Source organism: Lepus europaeus, chromosome 2 (assembly GCF_033115175.1).
Source record: "Lepus europaeus isolate LE1 chromosome 2, mLepTim1.pri, whole genome shotgun sequence".
Taxonomy (NCBI): Eukaryota; Metazoa; Chordata; class Mammalia; order Lagomorpha; family Leporidae; genus Lepus; species Lepus europaeus.
The window spans coordinates 67,081,553-67,104,753 of record NC_084828.1 but is presented as its reverse complement, the minus strand read 5'-3'; the positions used below and the strand labels follow the sequence as shown (position 1 = coordinate 67,104,753).

Below are 23,201 nucleotides of genomic sequence, written 5' to 3'. Positions count from 1 at the left end.
CTATTTTCATATATACGTGGTTAACCATATTAAAACTCAGACATTTTTAAACAAGCTATCAGTGACCTTTACTTAATTTCATTCCTTAACATGATATAGTCTGTAACTCAGTGTTCGGGAAGAGAAATAAAATGTTTCTAATTTCCATAAAATATTCCTGATTTAAAAAAAAAAAAAGGAAACTAGTTTATAATCACTTAAAAGAAAGCTTTTTGTGACTTGCAACATTCCACCAACCTTAGAATTCTGTCTTCTAAAACACAGGTTTGATGAGAATTTAAAGCATGGTGGTTAGGAGGGTTAAAAAAGTATTTACTTTGCTTTTCATTAAAAAAATAATTTATTTATAATTTTCTTACTCACTTTCACTTCATTTCCCTGGCAAACATTTATCCTACACAATACTTTTTTTCAAATGAATCATCAATACAAAAACATTCTTTGGGCTTCAAAACAGCTGTGTTACAATTTTATAGAACTCCACTACAGAAGCAATTTAATTACCTCACAAAGATCCATTTAGGAAGATTTAGATAGTATTTCTTTCTAAAAGATACATGATTCTGGAAAGAATATAATGAATTATGTAAAATATGAAAAAACAAAAAAACTCCTCATGATATGTTTCCAGTTTTAATTGGGAAAACAAAAATCTTGAAACACATACATACATTTAGAGGGAAAAGGGGATGATTTGCCAATATCCATTTGCAAGTGTTAAAGACCAGTTCTATAATTCAGATTTTTCTACTTCAATTCAAAGTTTCAAAGTTTATTCTAAATTTCTTTTCTGTACATTTACCCGTTTGAACAACATCAACATTAAATGACTAAAACAAGATGGTCTAGAAAATTCTTTGTATAGATTACTGGTTGGAATATATCATTTCTAAAACTAATACTCCAATATACTGAAATTCCCTCTCTGCACTGTATTTAACTGTGTACATCTTTTTATTACTATTCATATGTAGGCCATAAAACATTAAAATAAGGCTACTGCTTAATGTACCAAAATCCATATTCACAAGACAATATGATAATTGTCTTCCAGAGATGAAATAAACTGCAATAATTATTTTTAAAAGGCATGTTTTATTCCTCTTGTATATATTTTGGACAAAAATATTGATCAGCTAATTATGCTCTTTCACACATCATATTCACTGAGTTTACTACCACAGTTTTAGTGCAACAAAATATCTTTGCAAAGCCACCTTACAGTAATTATGGCAAGGCTCATTAAAATGCAGAGGTAAATATTTCATTTGTATAGAAACTTAGAAAATAATGTTTTGAAAAAGAAAGATGTTCTAAGAGGCTGAATTTTTTTGGATGCTAAAAATATTTAGAAACATTTCTTGAATTAATTTTATAGTCAATTTTGATGCAGTATCATTTAGTGGTAATAAACTTCGAGAGGTATCTGTTTAACAAACATACTTGAGAGTATAGTTTTAGGTAAACATTTAATACACAATGCCAAGGTAGTTTCCTTTTTTTTTAATTTTTGTACCAAAAACTCATACATTTAACGTTGACATTTCCTCTTACCTGTGTGCCTCAGATTAATAAAGTACTCTGCATTAAAATTTAAATCTTGAGACAGTAGTACAGCATTGAAAAAAATTGTAAAGCAGCTCAGATACACTGAATCTAGATTTTACATTTTCATTTGTCAGAATAGAATATAAAAAGCTTGAAAATCAACTTGAAAAAGCTTATTCTTCCTCAAGAAAAAGTATGAACAATCTGAAAATGATCAACTAGTATGAATGAAACATTGTACATAGTTAAGTCACATTTAGTGGTTGCTAAACATACCACTCCCTCCTGGAAATTACGGAACCATCTACATGTGAAACTAAGTCATCTTCATTTTCGTCATAATGTTCATCGCCGACGAACTTCATTCCCATTTTTAGATCTTCGTAATAATCCATTGGTCTTTCAAACCTATTGAGATTTTCTACATTGTTCCACTGGGTCTTTTCAGGTTCTTCTAAATAGTCTTTACGTATTAGATTGTTCACTGGATTTTTGTTTTCTTTTTTTACACTGTCTGGATAAGAATCAAGCTCATCTTGTTGAAGAACATCTATTTGTGATTCTTTTTGCATATCTGAAGGTGGAATGTAGTTCTTGGCAAAGTAATCTCCACGAAACGTCCGTCTTCTCCTATAGCAGAATATTCCAGCCAAAACACTTACAAGCACTATGAAGAGAGCCCCACCCACTACACTAGCAATGATTGTGCCAATTGTGTCATCCTTAATTGTTGCCAAGGTTGACAATGGGAAAGGCAATTTTTTAGGTTCTGTTGCTAGATCCTCGATGTCAGCAGTTGAGGGTTGCCACTGAATGGTAGGCTGAAGGGTGGTAGTGGTAGGAGGATCTAATGGAAACAGTAAAGATAGACAAGACACAGAAAGGCAAAGAATGTCAATGCAAGCTGATTCAGCAGCAAGTTGAAAAGACAGCACAGTTAATGAATATAAATTCACAGTAACAATAGTTTTTCATTCTTAATTCAATTAAGATAGATGATAGTGGTACTTATGTATTTTTAAAAAATGTAAAACTGACATTTAGTCAGTTACCAATTAAGTAAATCCTAAATTATTCTACATCAAGTTTAAGAGTGGTAGTATACAACAGGGAATAGGTTATCTCTTTTTTGTTTATTTGTTAAATGAAGTGTATTATATTAAATATCCCATACACAGCTGGCTTAAGAATTATCATATCAAAAAATTCTAATAATTCAAATGCATATATTCTTAGCCAGTAGCACAACTAAACAAAAGAATGAAAAATTAAAGCCAGTTTCTTAATATCCATTTTTACCTAATATGGCTTATTTTTATGATATGAGCTTATTTTTGAAAGAATGAAAAACTATAGATTCTTGTTAAGTGGGCATAGTACAAGCCATTGGTTTAATAATTCTCTCAAAAATATTTTACTTAGATAAATGGAACTCTAGACATTTTAAGAAAGAAGTTATATAATAAAGACCATTATTTAGTAGTTTAAAAATAAAAGCATATGTTTAAACTGTGTTAACCAAATTGGCTATTATCAAATGAGACTATATAAACATAGATTAAGTTAAAAAGTTATAAATCATAGATTGATAAATTAATGCTCATCATCACATCTAATACTCCATAGGTAAGATATCTGAACATTTAGAAAATTAAGGAATTTTAACTATTTCTGCAAAATTTAATATTATTGCTTCAGGATGGAGTCTCAAAAAGAGTAACTAATATTTTAGAGAGAACATTCTAATAATACTAAAATATTAGATGCAAATGAACCTGTGAACTTAGAAATTAGATTACAGAGTAAATAGCCATTAATATTAAAAAGCAACTAAACATAAATAGTAAAAATTAAAGATTGGTTAATTATCAATTAAGAAGTATTTGTAGGTCATGTTACACAAAATTCTACAGTTTCAAGAAAGGATGAGTTCACAAATCTTAAATTTCTTCACAGGTAAAAATAAATAACCCAAATGGTAATCTCCTCTAATTTTTAAATGAGTGGTACTGACAGAGTTTTTAAAAAATGATTGTTAGAAAACTACTAAATCTACATGGGGTAAGTTATTCTAATATTGACAAGCTAAAGAAAAATACTTACTGAAACAGGTTTCATCACGGAATGCCATATGTATAGAATGTGGTAAAAATTTAGAAGTACAGTACAAAACTTAACAAGTACAGAATAACTAATTTCCTATGAGTTCAAACTAATATATACCAGGTAATCCTGGTCAAGTACTTTGATGTGAATATCAGTTACCAAAATATATGTAAAAGAATCAAGGAAGAATTTTAATTTATATATATATGTGTGTGTATATATATATATATGTATATATATATATATTATTTGACAGATAAAAGTAGACAGCGAGAGAAAGAAAGGTCTTCCTTCCGTTGGTTCACCCCCCAAATGGCCACTACGGCCGGCGCTGTGCTGATCTGAAGCCAGGAGCCAGGTGCTTCCTCCTGGTCTCTTATGCAGGTTGCAGGGGCCCAAGCACTTCGGTCATCCTCCCCTCCCCTCCCGTGCCACAGCATAGAGCTGGACTGGAAGAGGAGCAACCAGGACTAGAACCTGGCACCCATATGGGATGCCGGTGCCACAGGCGGAGAATTAACCAAGCGAGCCATAGCGTTGGCCCCAAAGAATTTTAATTTAAAGAATTTTAATTTATTAGAACATATTCATTAGCTGAATATATTCAATTTAAAGGAAACTGTAGAATTGTAGGGTCATTGTAGTTTAAAGTAAAGCCTCAGATAATCAAATTTCTAATAATGAGGATACTAAAGAAACAGACTAAAAATTAAATCATTTGCAAAAATAAAATTCATATATTTAGAATTTGAAGGGGCAGAAGTAATAGGAAACTCAAGGTTTAAAGGCTGAAAGTTACCTTTACAATGATTCTCAAAAAAAAAAAGTGTTACAATAAGCTGGCAAAGTATAATTAAACAAAAGAATATCTACATAAAATATAAGTTGCACATTTTTGTATAAGATTTGTGGGTTTTTGGTAAGTCCTGATAAGCTACCTTTGGTTTTTTTTTCTTTCTTTCTTTAGAACAGTGCATATAACTGAGCTCTTACTAAGTATAAAATACAAAGCTGAACATTTTTACCAAGTATCTTAGGAAAAAGCGGTATTTCTTATTTCTACTTGCAAAGCTCTTCATATGAATACTGATAGATGTGTACTGTTCATTTCACTCAGATTTAACAAAACAGTTTTCTGAAAAATTTAACAAAAAAATCCTACCATTTAAAAATTCATATTATTTGACTTACTGGGTCTAGAAATGTTTCAACTACCATCTTCCTTCTTAACCAGTATTAAAATTAGTATATCCTTGCTACTAATATTTTATAAAATGAATTATTATTTTTGTATATAAAATGGCTTGGTGAAGTAATTGTAATTGTATAGAGGAAGACATAAAAACACAAAGAGCATCAATAACTTACTCAAGTCATGGGGAGAAGCAGAGGTAGAATTTAAATTCAGTATGATTTCAGAATTTATACTTTTTACTCACTAATATATGCCTGCCTAGAATTTATGATTTTATTAACAAAAGGCAGCACTGTAATTCCTATTCTAAGAGTGCACCATAAGTCCTGTTCTCCTTCTTTCTAAAATCCAGCTGTCTGTCTGTTGCCCAGTAGTTTCTTCTTTACCTAAAGCATTTACTAATAAAATGAGATTTTCTAATATGTCTTAACCATCACTCTATACAACCTGTTAGTACTTGTTAAATTTGTCCTATAGTTCCAGTAACAGACCTAAAAGTTATTATGATTCTTATGTTAAAAGCTGAGGGAACAAAGTCTTAAATCCATAAAGTAACCTAAGGAACCATTATTAATAATTCAAATAATTATTGTGCATTTGAAGCAATCGACCTAAGAAAATACACTGAGATATTTATTTCTGTTTGTTTTCTGATTTAGAATGATAGTCACAATTTGTGCAAGGAAGCAGGACTACTTTGTAATCATTAATACTTATTATTATTTCAAAACTTTCCCAACATAAATTCTTCAATTTAATTCAGATATCACTTTTAAAACTCTTTCCTAAATGTTTGATAAATTAGTATACAATGTATAAATGAACTCTTGATAGACTTCTCACACAAATGAAGAACTTGTTTATTTTTCTAATTAATGTGATCTGCCAAGTAGGAAAACAAATAGAACAGTACTTATACCTATAGGCATAATGTATATTTTCATCTAATAACTACTGTGTTAAAAAATTAAGTGGATTGCCTTCCTTTTCTTACAGATCTCATCTGTGTTATATATGTACAAACAAAATTTAAATGTATATGTTATTTATAAACAAAATCAAGCAGCTGAAAGTTTAAGAACTGCTAACTGTGTCCTTTTAAGTTTAAACTATGTCTGGATCCTACAGTCAGTGTGATTTGAAATTCAAATTTTATATAGTAATAGGAATTTTAGAAATCTGTCAAGTAAAAATTTGTTTCTCTATTCACACAGTGAAAATATTGGTAGACAGAAAATTCACACTAAAAGTAAACAAGAAAAACACAATTTCCAACATTCAGTAAGGTACTGGACAAACAACCATTGTACCTCCTGAGAATGATAGTATATTAGAGTTTAATCCAACAACTGACATTATACTTGAACCCATGACCTTTTATCCAAAATCATATGTCCACCAATGTGGAAAAACATGTAATAATATAAGAACAATTTCACTCAGAGTTGCTAAGTCCATTCTGAGTCATAAGATACATCTGACTTACATATGCTTTTTAAAAAATCATTGCTAAAAATTTTAAATATCTATTTTAACAATGAGGTTAAAAAATTGCACCTAGAGGAAAAAGAATACACACAATTTCCAATGATAAAGATTAACAAATCATTCACTCTGTGTGAATTATAGTCCCTTATTCTGATAAAAGTCTACTAAGTTTTATTACACAGTCATTTCAGAAATATACCATTGTATCTAGGTTACTAGATATACATCAAGAAGCCCTTAGAGGAATTAACTGAAACTGGCATACTGAACTGTTTATAGACTCTGGGAAAAAAAAACTTAAAGAAAATCATCTCAGATAACCTTGTCTTTTTCTAAAGTACTTAATGATAATTAATCATGATTTTTTAAAAAGTTTAAATTTTTTTCTTCTTATAATATTTAGTAGATACTAATTTAAAAATGTATAAAGTTATAGTCCTTTAGTCAAAGAAAAGAAAAATACATAAAGGTAGATTCTTGCTTTTTAATTCTTTCCTGGTTGTTCTCAAAATCATTCATGCGATACACTGCAACAGATATCTATTACTGGATATTGGGACGATAGCAGTAATTAAAGCAGATGAAAATTGATTAGAACTTTTAGAACTTATCCTTTAAAATCTTTCGGAACTTATGTTCTAGTAGGGGTAAAAACAGACAAGCATACAAATCAAATCAAATATATAATATGCCACATGACAGCAAGTACTTAAGATGAAATTAATGCAGAGAAGGAAGACAGAAATTAGTAAAATAGAAGCTGAGTTTTAAATATAGTCATAAAGGAAAAGACCTCAATGGAAAAGGTGATATTTTAGCAAAGACCTAAAGGAAATGAGGCAAAGCACTATAAGAACACCTAACTGATGAGCAGTCCAGGCACTGGAATGTCAGTCACATGCAGACTCTAAGGTCAAAACGTTAACTGTTCTATCTGAAGAACAAAGAGACAGCATGGCTGAGCCAGTAAGGAAGAACTATGTAATAAGAAATGAGTTTTGAGTGTGATAATCTGGGGTCACATCAAGTATAGAATCTTGTAAGTCACTGGAAAAAATTGGTTTTCAATGTAGATAAAATGAGGTGGTTTTGAGCAAAGGACTGACATGATCTTACATGATCTTTTCAAGAATCCCTCTGGCTTCTCATTTGATGCCAGATTAAAGGAGAATAGATTCAAAGGGGGAAATTAACTGTTTGTTGTGAAGTAACAGTTGCTGATGAGAGGACCAATATAGCAGCAGCAGTAGGAACATGTTAAGTTGCAACTGGGTTAATGATCACTAATAGCCAATCACAAAAGTCAGGATATATGAAAGTGGTCCCAGAATGCCAAAATATATAAATTTAGAGTAACACCAAAGGAATCAGAATATTTCAAATTCAGCCTTCGTATTTAAAGGTTTACATAACTAAAACATATTGGACCTAATATTTATTAATCATATCCCACACCAAATTGTACAACAGAAACAAAAAGTAAACAGGCCTTAGATAAATATATTTTAAATATTTATTTCCTGTTGCTTATCTTCTAAGGGGAGAGAGAGAGAGAGAGACAGAGAGAGAGAGAGAGAGAGAGAGAGAGAGAGACTAATATACTAATATTTAGTATCCTTCAGATTTCTATCAAAGCACTGCTATTAGCAGAAGGGGCTAGGAATATATACAACTCTAATCTTGCTACAGATATGCAAAAAAAAACTGAGTCTCGATCATATGTAAGGCGCTAAGCTAATTGCTGCGTATATAGTGATGAAGAGAGCCAAACACAAACTGTTAAATTGTGGGGACAGATCATAAATAAAATGTGCTTACAACTATAAACTGTGGTCAGTACAATGAGAAAATAAAAAAGGGGATTGCTCTCAGACTGAGACTATACAAGTACTGAGAGCATAACATTTAAGCCAACATAAAGTTTATCTAAAATCTTTACCTATTTAGTTTTTAATTTGAAGAAATGCAAACTTTAACTATGAATTATATAGTTACCATACAAACCTGAATTTTTCAAAGGTTCTCTCCCCTTTCCCCCTTAGTTTTTAATTTGCCAGTTATGAAGATTGCTATATTCTCTTAGTCAGTAAGGAAAACATTTCATGTAATTTTTGTAAGTAAGTATTCCTAGCTAATATATTATTTATAGTTGCACTCAGAAATGTATTTTTAGCTCTTCAGAAATTTTGTGAATTCTCAAATTAACACTTTAACTAACTAAAAACATTCTCATTAAAGCAAAAATCCTCACCAGAGTTAGAATGGCTATCATCCAAAAATCAAAAAATAATAAATGCTGGTAAGGATGTGGGGAAAAAGGTTCCCTAATTCACCGCTGGTTGGAATGTAAAATAGTGTAACCATTATGGAAGGCATTAATTGGAGGTTACTCAGAAATATGAAAATTGATCTACCAAATGACCCAGCCATTCTGCTCCTGGGAATTTACTCAAACGAATTGCAACCAGCATATGAAAGTTATTTGTTTCCCAATATTTATTGCAACTCAATCCATAGCTAGATATGGAATCAACCCAGATGCCCACTGAATGACAACTGGACAAAGAAAATATGGTATATACACACTATGGAATACGATGCAGCCATTAAAAAAAAGAATGAAATTCTGTCTTTTGTAACAAAATGGATGCAACTGGAAATCACTATGCTTAGTAACATAAGTCAGTCCCCAAAAAACCAAATATCATGTTTCCTCTGATATGTCGCAGCTAATATGGAATACAAAAGATATATATGAACGAAATGGACACCTTGTAATTTGATTGCTGCTTTTAGCCCTTGTTTATATTCCTATGGAACTGTAGTCTTTCTATCTTAACTCATTGAATATTATGGTTATTGGTGTGTTAAGCCTGTGATTATACAGTAGACTGAAATTATGATTTTGCAAAAATTAACGAAAAAGAAGGAAATAAGGAAGGGAAATGAGGGAGGATGAGAGAAAAGAAAGAGGAAAATAAGGGAATCATCTCAGAATTACATCTATAGAGTATACGAAATCTATTTATATTAACAAATTTTTTTTAAAAAAATTAAGTTTATGGACTCAAGGGCTGATAATAAGAAACATCTCAAATTTTATTAAAAATATTATCAATTGTACTCTCATTTCTCAGTATCCCAATATGGTATATTCCCATACTTAGTGGCATGTAATATTACTTAACATATCAGTTTATCAAAGTTAATATCCCATTTTATTTAGCAGACACCACTATGCAAAGTAGCCACCAAAGGCAAGAGATGGGACACTTTAGATATTGCTATTAACACAAAAAGTTCTAGAAAGTCACGTGACCTATAAAAATAATGCTAAGTATTGTTTAATTGAAAAAATGACCTAGCATGTAGGAATTAAAATGTATATAAACTTGCCACATGCATATTTTCACATTTCTTTAAGTAACAGAATGCCACCTATGCAAGATAGTTATCACTACCCCTCTTAGATTTTTTGAAAACCTCACACTGAGAAATCTTTCGCTTTGCAAGTGTAAATTATAGCTTAAAATTATACTGTTACTATAGGAATATTTTAAGTAACTCATTTTTCATGTAGATAGTAACTTACCTGAAATGTAGATGATCTTTTGATCACTTCTTTGACCAAGTGAATTGGTCACTTTACAAACATAAACACCAGAATAATTGAAAGTCAGTGGATGGACAAAATGAAGAGTGTTGTCTGAAGCCAATAAACCATCAGGCCACTGTCCATCTAACCTAAATTTTAAAAAAGCATGATATTATAAATATCTCCACATTGTATTTATTGACAGTTATTTAAAATAAGATATTACACTTTTGAGATGTTAGTGAAAGAACTAGTATCTTTCAGATAGAAATCACTGTGAGATGAAAGCATATAATTAATACATTTACATTTTAATAAAGACAACCTAAATGACAAAACCCATTAAGATTAAGAATACCAATTCCTTTTTAACATGTAGTAATGTTTTAAAAATTTATTTGAGAAACAGAGAAGGGAAGGGAGAGGAAGGATAGAAAGGGGTAAGGGAGAGGAGGGAAGGAACAGGAGGAGAGGAGAAGGAAAGAGAGGGGAGGGAAAGGGGGGTTAGGTTAGGTTAGGTTCACACCCTAAATACTCCTGAATGACAGGCTGGGATAGGGGCAAGACCAAAGCCAGGTGTCAGGAATACAATCTAGGTCTCCCAAATGGGAGGCAGTAATCCTACCATGTGAGCCATCACCACTGCCCTGCAAGGGTCAGCGTAACAGGAAGCTGGTATCAGGAGCTGGAGCTAGGAATCAAAGCAGGTTCTCAGATACATAATGTGGGTATCTGGACTGCTATCTCAACCACAAGGCCAAATGCTCACTCCCCACCTACTCTTTCAAAATATTAATCTACATAAGTATAGATAGGCTAACATAACAGAATGAGAAAGAAAGTAAAAACATGCATGATGTAAAATAGTTCTTTTCAGAAAACTGGAAATTAGAAAATAAATCATTCGAAGATATAAACTAGTATCAAAGATTTAAGTGAATTATAAACCTTCAAAAGATATATCTACAAGTTTCTAAATAAAAAAGTCATCACATTTAAATATATAATGTTTCATCACTTTCTATGACATATTTCTAGGAAAGCTAATATAAATGTATACTGTATCCAATCCAAAGATAGCTTCTAAAGCACCAAGAAAGGTCAATTGAAAGTTTATTTGTACCATAAACGGCGGGGGGGGGGGGGGGGGGGACGGGGGGGGACGGACATCAACAGGACTTTCTGAGTCACATGGGGCAAAATAGATAGTTAATTAATAAATAAGCAGAGGGGATACAAGCCTGCCACAGAGTCATGAGAAATTTGCACAGAGAAGCCCAGGAGTCCAACGGAGACTGCGTAGGTCCTTGCCAAGGAAGCAAAAAAAAGTGGCAGAGGCGCAGCTAAGGCACAATGAGGGCCTGGCAAAGACGCCGAATGAGGAGATTGGCACCAAACCCCCAAAGTGAACCAGGTGAGGAATCGAGAGTCCACGGAGCTGTGGATAGTGGTGGGCGGGGGAGCCTGGCAAACTGCATTTGAAGCTCCAAGCGGGAAGAAACAGACTGGCTGAATGGATTAAAAAAGAAAACCCATCTACTTGCTTCCCAAAATAAAAACATCTTACCAACAAAGACACATGCATACTGAAAGTGTAAGGATGGGAAAAGATAATCCTTAATAACAGAAACCAAGAAAAGAGCTGGTGTGGCTATCCTAGTATCCAACAAAATAGACATCAATACAAAAACTATTAAGACACACAAAAAAAGGACACTATAAAATGATGAAAGGATCAATTCAACAAGAAGATGTGACTATTATAAATCACATGTACCTATTACAGGGCAGCTGGCTATTTAGAATTGTTAACATATTTAAAGGGAGATATAGACTTAAATACAATAGTAATGGGGGACTTCAATACACCACTTTCAGCTATGGACAGTTCAACCAGACAGAAAATCAATGAGGAAACAACAGAGATAATCAACAGCAAAGACCAAACAGACTTAGCAGATACCTACAGAGCCTTCTACCCTACAGCCTCAGAGTACCCATTTTTCTCTCCAGTACATGGAACCTTCGCTAGGACTGACCACATGCTAGGCTATAAAATGAGTCTCAGCAAATTCAAAAAAAATCTAAATCATACCATGCATCTTCTTAGATCATAATGAAATAAAGCTGGAAATCAACAACTCAAGAATCTCTACATCATATGAAAACACATGGAGAATGAACAACATGTTTCTGAATGAATAGTGGGTCATAGAAGAAATCAAAAGATAAATCAAAAATTTATGGAAACAAATGAGGACAATAAACCTGTGAGATACAGCAAAAGCAGTATTAAGAGGAAAATTTATAGGCCGGCGCCGTGGCTTAACAGGCTAATCCTCCACCTTGTGGTGCCGGCACACCGGGTTCTAGTCCCGGTCGGGGCGCCGGATTCTATCCCAGTTGCCTCTCTTCCAGGCCAGCTCTCTGCTATGGCCCGGGAAGGCAGTGGAGGATGGCCCAAGTCCTTGGGCCCTGCACCAGCATGGGAGACCAGGAGAAGCACCTGGCTCCTGGCTTCGGATCAGCGCGATGCGCCGGCCGCAGCGGCCATTGAAGGGTGAACCAACGGCAAAAAGGAAGACCTTTCTCTCTGTCTCTCTCTCACTATCCACTCTGCCTGTCAAAAAAAAAAAAAAATTTATATCAACTGGTACCTACATCAAGAAGCTGGAAAGGCACCAAATAAAGGAACTATCTATACACCTCAAGGATCTAGAAAAACAACAGCAAACCAAACCCAAAACTAGAAGAAAAGAAATAATTAGAGAATACACAAAATTGAAACAAAAAAATACAAAAGATCAGCAAAATGAAGAGATGGTTTTTGAAAAAATAAAACTGAAACACTACTGACCTAACTAGTCAAAAAAAGGAGAGAGAAGACCCAAATCAATAAAATCAGAGTTGAAAAAGAAAATGTAATAATAGACACCACAGAAATAAAAACCATCATCAGAAATTACTACAAAGAGCTGTATGCCAACAAACTGGGAAACCTAGCGGAAATGGATAGATTCCTGGACACCTACAACTCTACCTAAAATGAGCTTTGAAGACAGAAAACCTAAACAGACCCATTACCAAGACAGAAACCGAATCAGTAATAAAGACTCTTCCAACAAAGAAAAGCCCAGGTCCCACTGGCTTCACTGCTGAATTCTACCAGACATTTAAAGAAGAACTAACTCCAATTCTTCTCAAGTTATTCAAAACAATTGAAAGGGAGGGAATCCTCCCAAATTCTTTCTGTGAAGCCAGCATCACCTTAATTCCTAAACCTGGAAAAGATGAAACAGAGAAAGAGAATTAGAGACCAATTTCCCTGATGAACATAGATGCAGAAATCCTCAACAAAATTCTGGCCAATTCTGGCGGTTATAATCAAAACAGCCTGGTACTGGTACAGAAGCAGATGGATAGACCAATGGAACAGGATTGCAACACCAGAAATCAACCCAAACATCTACAACTTATATTTGACCAAGGAACTAAAACCAATCCCAGGAGCAAAGACAGTCTATTCAACAAATGGTGCTGGAAAACTGGATTTCCAAGTGCAGAGTATAAAGTAAGACCCCTACCTCACACCTTGCACAAAAAACCCACTCAACATGAATTAAAGATCTAAATCTATGACCCGAACCATCAAATTATTAGAGAACATCAGGGGAACCCTGCGAGACACTGGCAAAGGCAAAGACTTCTTGGAAAAGACTCCTGAGGCACAGGCAGTCAAAGTGAAAATTAACAAATGAGATTACTTCAAATTGAGAAGTTTCTGTGTGACAGAAGAACCAGTATGGAAAGTGAAGAGGCAACTAACAGACTGGGAGAAATTATTTGCAAACTACACAACTGATAAAGGATTAATAACCAGAATCGACAAAGACATCAAGAAACTCCACAACAAAACAAAAAACCCAGTTAAGAGATGGGCAAAGGACTTAAACAGACATTTTCCAAAAGAGAAAATTCAAATGGCCAACAGACACATGAAAAAATGTTCAGGATCACTAACTGTCATGGAAATGCAAATCAAAACCACAATGAAGATTCACCTCACTCCAGTTAGAATGGCTTTCATATAGAAATCAACAAATGCTGGAGAGGATGTGGGGAAAAAGTTACCCTAATCCACTGTTGGTAGGAATGTAAACTAGTAAAGCCACTATGGAAGACAGTAAGGAGATACCTCAAAAATCTGAACGTAGACCTACTGTATGACCCACCATCCCACTCCTGGGATTTTACCCCAGGGAAATGAAATCAGCAAACAAAAGAGCTATCTGCACCTCCATGTTTATTGCAGCTCAATTTACAATAGCTAAGACATGGAATCAACCTAAATGCCCATCAACCGAAGTCTGGATAAAGAAATTATGGGATATATACACTATGGAATACTACATAGCAGTTAAAAAAAAATGCAGTATGGTCATTTGCAACAAAAGGAATGAATCTGGAAAACATCATACTTAGTGAAATACGCCAGGCCCATAGGGACAAATACCATACTTTTTTTCTGATCTGTGACAACAAATAGAACACCTAAAACAAAATCTATAGAGGTGAAATTGACACTTTAATAAGCAAAGACTTGAATAGTCCTTATCTTGGATGTCAAGGAACAGTTTCATTTTGTTTTTTCATCTTTTTTTTTCTTCATACTATTTGTTGAAGTATTTACTTAACATATCGTTAATCATATATATATCAAGGCAATTTAAAATAGATCTCAGTAAAAAATAAGAGTGGGAATAAGAGGAGGAGGAAGTTTTTAACTGTAAAGCAGTATAGTTCTGCATACATTCCTATGAACTTACTTCTAAAAGTAGTTTAAAAACTTGTCATGGGACTCCAAATCCCATTAAAATTTGGAGCTAAAAATGCCACCTTAATTTTAAAGTGATCATATTAAATGTTACAGTGAACACAGACATGATTAAGTGTTAAAGAGATCATATGAATAGCATCAAGTTCCTGGTAATAATAATAGATAGAATTAAAAAAAAAAGAGAGAGAGAGAATGATCCAATATGGGAAGCAGTCCACACAACAGAATCATTATAGAATAACAACTGCTTTAAGTAACACTCTGACCCCAGAATCAGCTCTTAAGGCATTTGGAGCTGGCTGAAAAGCCCATTAGAGCATTTCAGGCGCGGAAAGCCAAGAGACTGTGGCAAAACGATGTCCTACATGAAGGATCTCTGTGAGTGAGATCTCAATGGAATGAAGGGGCCATTAAAGAAGGATGCACTTTTCTCTGAAGGGAGCAGAGAACTTCCACCTTGCTTATGGCCCTGTATAAATACTGACGGAGTTTGTGGTCTCAAAAGGCTTCCAGAGCCTTGACAGCTCATGACAAGAACCTCAGGTAATCACTGACATCATAAATAAATAAGAGTGTTAATTGTTAAATGTTACTCTGCACTTACTCCCCATGTAGGACCCCTGTCCTTATTGAGTTGTACTATGAGAATTAACTGCTAAACTTGTTCTCAAACAGTACTTTATATATTGTGTGTTTGGAGGGTACAAACTGTTGAAACCTTTACTTAGTACAGAGTTGGTCTTCTCTATATAAAGCTAATTAAAAATGAATCTTGATGAAGAATGGGATGGGAAAGAGAGTAGGAGGTGGGACAGGAGTAGGGATGAGAGGGCGGGTATAGGAGGAAGAACCACTATATTCCTAAAGTTTTACCTATGAAATTTGCAATCATTAGGCTGGTGCCGTGGCTTAACAGGCTAATCCTCCACCTTGTGGCGCCGGCACACCGGGGTCTAGTCCTGGTTGAGGCGCCGGATTCTATCCCGGTTGCCCCTCTCCCAGGCCAGCTCTCTGCTATGGCCCGGGAAGGCAGTGGAGGATGGCCCAAGTCCTCGGGCCCTGCACCCGCATGGGAGAAGCACCTGGCTCCTGGCTTCGGATCAGCGAGATGCGCCGGCCGCAGCGGCCATTGGAGGGTGAACCAACGGCAAAAAGGAAGACCTTTCTCTCTGTCTCTCTCTCTCTCACTATCCACTCTGCCTGTCCAAAAAAAAAAAAAAAAAAAAGAAAGAAAGAAATTTGCAATCATTAAATAAAAGCTTAAAAAATACAAACCATGGCAGGCTGGTGCCATGGCTCACTTGGTTAATCCTCTGCCTGCAGCACCGGCATCCCACATAGGCACCAGGTTCTAGTCCCAGTTGCTCCTCTTCCAGTCCAGCTCTCTGTTATGGCCTGGGAAGGCAGTGGAGGATGGCCCAAGTGCTTGGGCTCCTGCACCCTCATGGGAGACCAGGAGAAAGCACCTGGCTCCTGGCTTCAGATCGGCATAGCACCAGCCATAGCAGCCATCTGCGGGGTGAACCAACGGAAGGAAGACCTTTGTCTCTGTCTCTTGTCTCTCTCTCTCACTGTCTATCTCTGTCAAATAGAAAAAAAAAATACATACATACACACACACACACACACATATATATAAAAACCATGGCACCATTTGGCATAAAGAAAATTTTTTCTAAACTGTGTCTAAACTAATTTGGTTAAGATGTCCTGTATCTAATGTATACATTATTTTTTTAAAAGATTTATTTTATTTATTTGAAATACAGAGTTACAGAGAGAAGTAGAGACAGAGAGAGAAGCCTTCCATCTGCTGGTTCACTCCCCAGATGGCCGTGACAGCCAGAGCTGCACAGATCTGAAGCCAGGAGCCAGGAGCCTCTTCCAGGTCTCCCAAGCGGGTCCAGGGGCCCAAGGACTTGGGCCATCTTCTACTGCTATCCTAGGCCACAGTAGAGAGCTGGATAAGAAGAGGAACAGCCAGGACTAGAACCAGCGCCCATTTGAGATGCTGGTGCCTCAGGCCAGTGCTTTAACCCATTGCACCATGGCACCAGCCGGCCCCCATTTTTTTTTTATTATATATCATATAAGTTCCACTTTAAGAACTCTAAAGTCATTCACTGAAATGGAACTGTTAAAAATCACTTTTCTAATCTAACAGTATAAAAAACAAGAAAAGTTTATTTTACAAACTGCTCTAATTTACACAATTTATTTTTAAGAGGATAAAAAGTCAAGTAAATTCAAGTGTGCATCTGTGATTGTTTGGACTAAGCGGATTTTCAAAGAGTTCATTCATTTATTCATTATTTCAATTACTAGGAGCTTACTATCTACCTTACTCTGTTCTGCTAGGGTTGCAAGAATGCAGAAATAATTAAGATTAGATCCTTCCTTTTGATGCATGTAAACAAGAGGAAATCAACAACTCATTACAAAGGGAGTAAGACCAAGGAATAACAAAAAGATGCAAAGAATCAAATCAACACTGGAGAATAAACAGAATGTTTTGTTTTGCAATCCCAAGGATAGCAGGTAGGAAAACGATTAGTAAAATCTTTTGATGTTACTAACGCAAGTTGAATATCCTTTATCTGAAGGTGTTTCAGATTCTATTTTTTCAGATATTGTTAACACTGGCATACACTTTACTAGTAGATCATTCCTGATCTGAAAATCTAAAACCTATGGAGTATCTCAGTGATCAAAAAGTTTAAAATTTTGGAACATTTCAAATTTGGGATTTCTGGATTTGAAATGCTCAATTTGTATTTTAATTCAGCACCACTGAAGGATGAAGATAATATTCTCACATTGCTTAAAATCAAAAATAATCTTGTTATGAGAACTTCAGAAAGCAAACATTCTACAAGTGTCTCTTTTCAAAATATGAACTCTAGAAGAGTAAGAATGATTATGAAGTGTATGGTCTTAATTATTTCTATATATTAATTATTTCTGTATATTGGGCCCAAAATTCCTTTAGTCCTTTGAAAACTTTGAAAATTGTTTATGTATTTTCAAAGTTAAATTTATTCAAAAAAGTAAAAATTGAAATATCATATTAAACATACAATAAATGATATGTGCCAAATATCTTCTGTGTTCTTATACCTATGTTACATGATTTATGTTCACTGTCTACACCATTACAAAAATTCTTTGAATACTGTTAACTATGAGGAAACTAAGAATTAGAATTATTAAATTACTTACTCAAAAAATACATGTATGGACATAGGGATGAGAACCCAGAACTGTGTTAGTTTTAGTAACACCCTAGCAAGTAGACATCTTAATTGATAACTGTTTCCTACAAGAGAATGTAAATGAAAAAGAACCTATTTTAAAAATATATATATTTGTTTATTTTATTTATTTTAAAGGCAGAGAGAGAAAGATACAGAGTTCTTCCATCTGATGGTTCACTCCTCAAACATAAAGAACCAGAGCTGGGCTCATCCAGGCCAAAGCCAGGAGCTCAGGACTCAAATCAGTTCTCCTGTGTGGATGGCAGAAACTCACTTAAAAACCATCATTGGTGCCTGCCAGGGTGTAATATGTAACAAGAACACAGAAATGGAAGCAGAGCCAGGACTAGAACCCAGGTACTGTAATAGGTAATGCAGGCATCAGAAGCAACATCTTAACTGCTGTTCCAAATGCCTGTCCTGTTCACTATTTAAAAAAAAAAAACAAAAAACTTCCAGACAACAGACTGAACAACTATAAGGTTTCCTTGATCCAATAAAATTCCACCAAAAACAAGTGTTAAGAATCAAAAAGTTACTAAAAACACATGAGGAGATTAGGGGGCAGAATTCAACAGACAAGATACTTCAACAAAGCTTTTAGAAGACAGAGAACAGTATATGCTTTAGGCTAGTATTCCTTTCTCTTTTTAAAGATTTATTTAATTGGAAGGCAGACTGATAGGGGAGATCTGGAGAGAGAGAGAGATAGTCAGAATGAAGTCATGATCCAGGATCTACATTTAGGTCTCCTATACAGGTGGCAGGGGCCCAAGAATTTGGGCCATCTTCTACTATATTCCCAGGCATATTAGCAGGAGGCTGGATCCAAAGTGGAGCAGCTGATATTTGAACCTGCATTCTGATATGAAATGCAAGCACTCCAAGCAGTAGCTTAATGCACTGAGCCACAACGCCAGCCCACCCAAGCCAGTGTTTCTCAACCTGATTTCGTCTCGGAGAACATCTAGTATATCTGAAGATATGTCTGGTTTCCACGAGGGAAGTGGCTCATGGTTGTGGCTGTAGAGTACAGAGCAGCCATGATGCTGTTAAACATCTTACATTTCACAAGACTGCCCATCACAAAAAAGAATGATCCAAACTAAAATGTCAGTTGTGCCAAGACTGAAAAGTTTTACTTTAGGTGGGAGGTATATGGATGAGAAAGCGGCCAATGTGGTACAAAGAACTCAAAAAAGGTTTATTTTTCCTCACTATATTGCAGAAGGTCAGCATGAGGTAAAAGGCTGGAGACAGGACTAGCTGAAGTTATAAAACAAACCAACAGATTTCTCCCAACTCTGAACAGATACAAAGACTAATTTCTCAGGCAAAAGAATGAATGCTAATTAAATAAACTGAACAGCCTGAAGACTATAATTCTTCCATCAGAGACATGTAGGAGAAACTAATGACCTCTCTACTGGATCACTCCAAGCAGAATTTACTAATGAATAATTCTCTTGAGTTCCTATGGAGCTTTTTTTTTTTTTTTTTTTTTTTTTTTTTTTTTTTTTTTTGATAGGCAGAGTGGACAGTAGAGGCAGTAGAGGAAGACAGAGAGAAAGGTCTTCTTTTTCCATTGGTTCACCCTCCAATAGCCGCCGCGGCCGGGGCCGGTACACCGCACTGATCCGAAGGCAGGAGCCAGGTGCTTCTCCTGGTCTCCCATGCTGGTGCAGGGCCCACGGACTTGGGCCATCCTCCACTGCACTCCTAGGCCACAGCAGAGAGCTGGCCTGGAAGAGGAGCAACTGGGACAGAATCCGGCACCCCGACCAGGACTAGAACCCAGTGTGCCGGCGCCGCAAAGCGGAGGATTAGCCTATTGAGCCGCGGCGCTGTCCAAGCATTTTATTTTAATGTCTCACTGTGAAATGACTAGACAACCAAGAAAATTAAGAAATAACTACAAAATGAAATGTAGATCCACCAAAAAAAGATGATTTGATAAATTATAAATATGTTCCCACTCTGGTCCAGAATCGGCCCTTAAGGCATTCAGATCTGGCTGAAAAGCTCTTGAGAGTTTCCCAGGCATGGAAAGCCAAGACACTGTGGCAAAAAACAAACAAACAAACAAACAAACAAAAACCTAAATGAAAAATCTCTGAGATCCTAGTAGAAAGAACGGTACCATCAAAGAAGGAGGTACCTTTCTCTGAAGGGAGTAGAGAACTTCCACTGTGAATATGGCATTGTCTAAGTAAGATTGGAGTTTGTGAACTCAAGAGGCTTCCATAGCCTTGGCAATTCATGAGTGATTACTGACATCATAAATAAGTGTCAATTGTTAAATCAACAATAGGAGTCACTGTGCACCTACTCCCCATATAGGATCTCTGTCCTTAATGTGTTGTACTATGCGAATTAACAGTAAAACCAGCATTCAAACAGTGCTTTATACTTTGTGTGTCTGTGCGGGTGCAGTCTGTTGAAATCTTTACTTAGCATATACTAAGATGATCTTCTGTATATAAAGAGAATTGAAAATGAATCTTGATGTGAATGGAATGGGAGAGGGAGTGGGAGATGGGATAGCTGTGGGTGGGAGGGAGGTTATGGGGGAAAAAGCTGCTATAATCCGAAAGTTGTACTTTGGAAATTTATATTAAATAAAAGTTGAAAAATAAATAAATAAACATGCTCCCAAGTTTTTTTAAAAATCATTGTTAATGGAAATTTTTTAACAACAAGAAAATATTCTAAGAACAAAAACAATGTCTGAAAAACATGAAACAGAGAATATTTTACAGTAAATAGGAGTTGTAGTAATAGTAACAGGAAAGAAAAAAGAGAGTGAATCTATCAAAAAGAAAAGAAAATTACCAAAAGTCTCAAGACTGAAATAAGGCCCATATACAGAGAAATATGAATGAAAACTTCAGTGTAATAGTTTGAAAATTCATGGATAAAGAGACTAATTACGGACATGCAGTGAATATGCTACAAATGCAAAATGAGGCAATTACTAGCTACAGGGAAAACAAATAGCTGCAGAGAAAAGAAAACAGAACACTGGTATACTATTTAGCTCTCAATACAAAATATTAACCTGCCATAAGGAGTCAAATGGTGATTACAGAGTTTAAGTAAAAGTAAGTTAACCGGGGCTGGCACTGTGCTGTAGTAGGCTAAGTCTCTGCCTGCAGCACCAGCATCCCATACGGGCGCCAGATGGTGTCCCAGCTGCTCCTCTTCCAATCCAGCTCTCTACTATAGCCTGGGAAAGCAGTAGAAGATGGCCCAACTGCTTGGGCCCCTGAACCAGTGTGGGAGACCTGGAAGAAGCTCCCGGCTCTTGATCTGCCCAGCTCACGTTGTTGTGGTGATTTGGAAAGTAAACCAGTGGATAGAAGACCTTTCTCTCCCTCTCTCCCACTCTGCCTGTAACTCTGCCACTCAACTAAATAAATAAATATCCTCTAAAAAAAAAAAAAAAGTAAGTTAACCTCATTTGAACTATAAAGGGTAAGAATGTGTATATGGATGTATCTGTGGGTGAAAGGATGAAAAAAATTAATTCTTCATCTACCTAAGAAGTCAATAGACAGAAGGTGTTAAGAACTGGTGAATCGAAAAGTAACAATTTAAGATCTACATTGGTAACTACCAGAAGAAATTGCTAAAATTACTAACATAGCTTCTGAGGAACATAACTGAGGGAGCAGGATGATGGGAGAAGAGGACAGGAACACACTTCAAATCTCATTTAACTGAATTTCTCAGCTATTATAATCATGTGTTACAGCAATAAAAACATTTGAATATACATAAAGAATACTTTTCACTTCTACATAGTTTGTCTTTGGAAGTACATAACTTTACCTGCTCCACACAGATTTGAAGGGTGGTGGATTTGCATCAGCATTACACTTCAGATTAACACCTTTTCTTCCTACAAACCAATTTCCATCATACCCTGTTACTGAAACTTCAGGAGCATCTAGAAAATAAATGCATGATAGGACAGATGATCTCTTGTTACATTAAGCGCAATATATAATGATAAAGCATTGACATATTAAACTTTAGAAAAGCAGAAATCATTTTTCCTTACTCTAACATGTATATTCAATATACAAAAACTACTCAATAAATATTAATTAAAAGAATGGACAATGAGTGAGTACTCCAAAACTATACAACTACAACCAAGTATAGTTCTACTTATTAGAGATACCAAATAAATCCAAGAGTATTCATAAGCCTTTAACCAGCAAAAGCAAAATATAGGAGGAGTCCTATTATGAGACATAGGAATACATGAACAAAATAATTAAATAATGAGACAAGATTTTTTTTTTTTAAGTTCCATGTAGTACCAAGTTACGATATAAAACTGTTTACACAATGAGGTTACACCTCACCCCAGTTAGAACGGCTTACATACAGAAATCAACTAACAAAAGATGCTGGTGAAGATGTGGGGAAAGAGGCACACTAATCCACTGTTGGTGTGAATGCAAACTGGTAAAACCACTATGCAAGACAGTTTGGAAATTCCTCAAAAACCTGAATATAGCCCTACCACCTGACCCAGCCATCCCAATGCTCAGAATTTACCCAAAGGAAATTAAATTGGCAAATAAAAGAGCTACCTGCACCTTAATGTTATTGCAGCTCAATTCACAACAGCTAAGACATGGAATCAACCTAAATGCCCATCATGGGATATGTACAGTATAGAATACTATACAGCAGTTAAAAATAAGAATGAAATCTGGTCATTTGCAACAAAATGGAGGAATCTGGAAAACATCATGCTGAGTGAAATAAGCCAGTTCCAAAGGGACAAATATCGTATGTTCTCCCTGATCGGTGACAACTGAGCACCTAAAAGGAAGTGAAACTGACACTATGAGAAACAAAGACTTGATCAGCCCTTGTCCTGACTGTTGAGGAATAGCTTACTATTTTATTCTTTCTAGTATTTTCTTGTTCTACTTAATACCATTGGTTCAACTCTTATCCCATTAAGGCAGCACAGACCAATACCATCCTTCTAGTTAAAGTGATCCGTTTAAGTTCATAATTTATCATAAAGATAGGAGTTAGTACCAAAGGGATCACATAAATAAGACCAGTGTCTGCTAATAATAACTGATAGAATTAAAAAGGAGAGAACAATCCAACATGGGAAGCGGGATACACAACAGACTCATAGAATGGTAA

General features: G+C 35.2%; 1 protein-coding gene across 3 annotated transcripts in view; it reads right to left on the bottom strand.

Moving 5' to 3' along the window:
* NECTIN3 (nectin cell adhesion molecule 3) overlaps nt 1-23,201 on the bottom strand; it is a 148,558-nt gene that overhangs the window by 75,512 nt on the left and 49,845 nt on the right. For 2 of the 3 annotated variants that reach the window (XM_062207864.1, XM_062207854.1), the window contains exons 4-6: nt 21,855-21,972; nt 9,930-10,081; nt 1,076-2,395 (exon numbers count right to left, since the gene is read on the bottom strand). In XM_062207864.1, the coding sequence (XP_062063848.1) occupies nt 1,815-2,395; nt 9,930-10,081; nt 21,855-21,972 (851 nt within the window). In that variant the 3' untranslated portion in view covers nt 1,076-1,814. Of the gene's footprint in view, nt 1-1,075; nt 2,396-9,929; nt 10,082-21,854; nt 21,973-23,201 lie in introns of those variants that run through there. The other variant, XM_062207874.1, reaches the window with a different exon arrangement.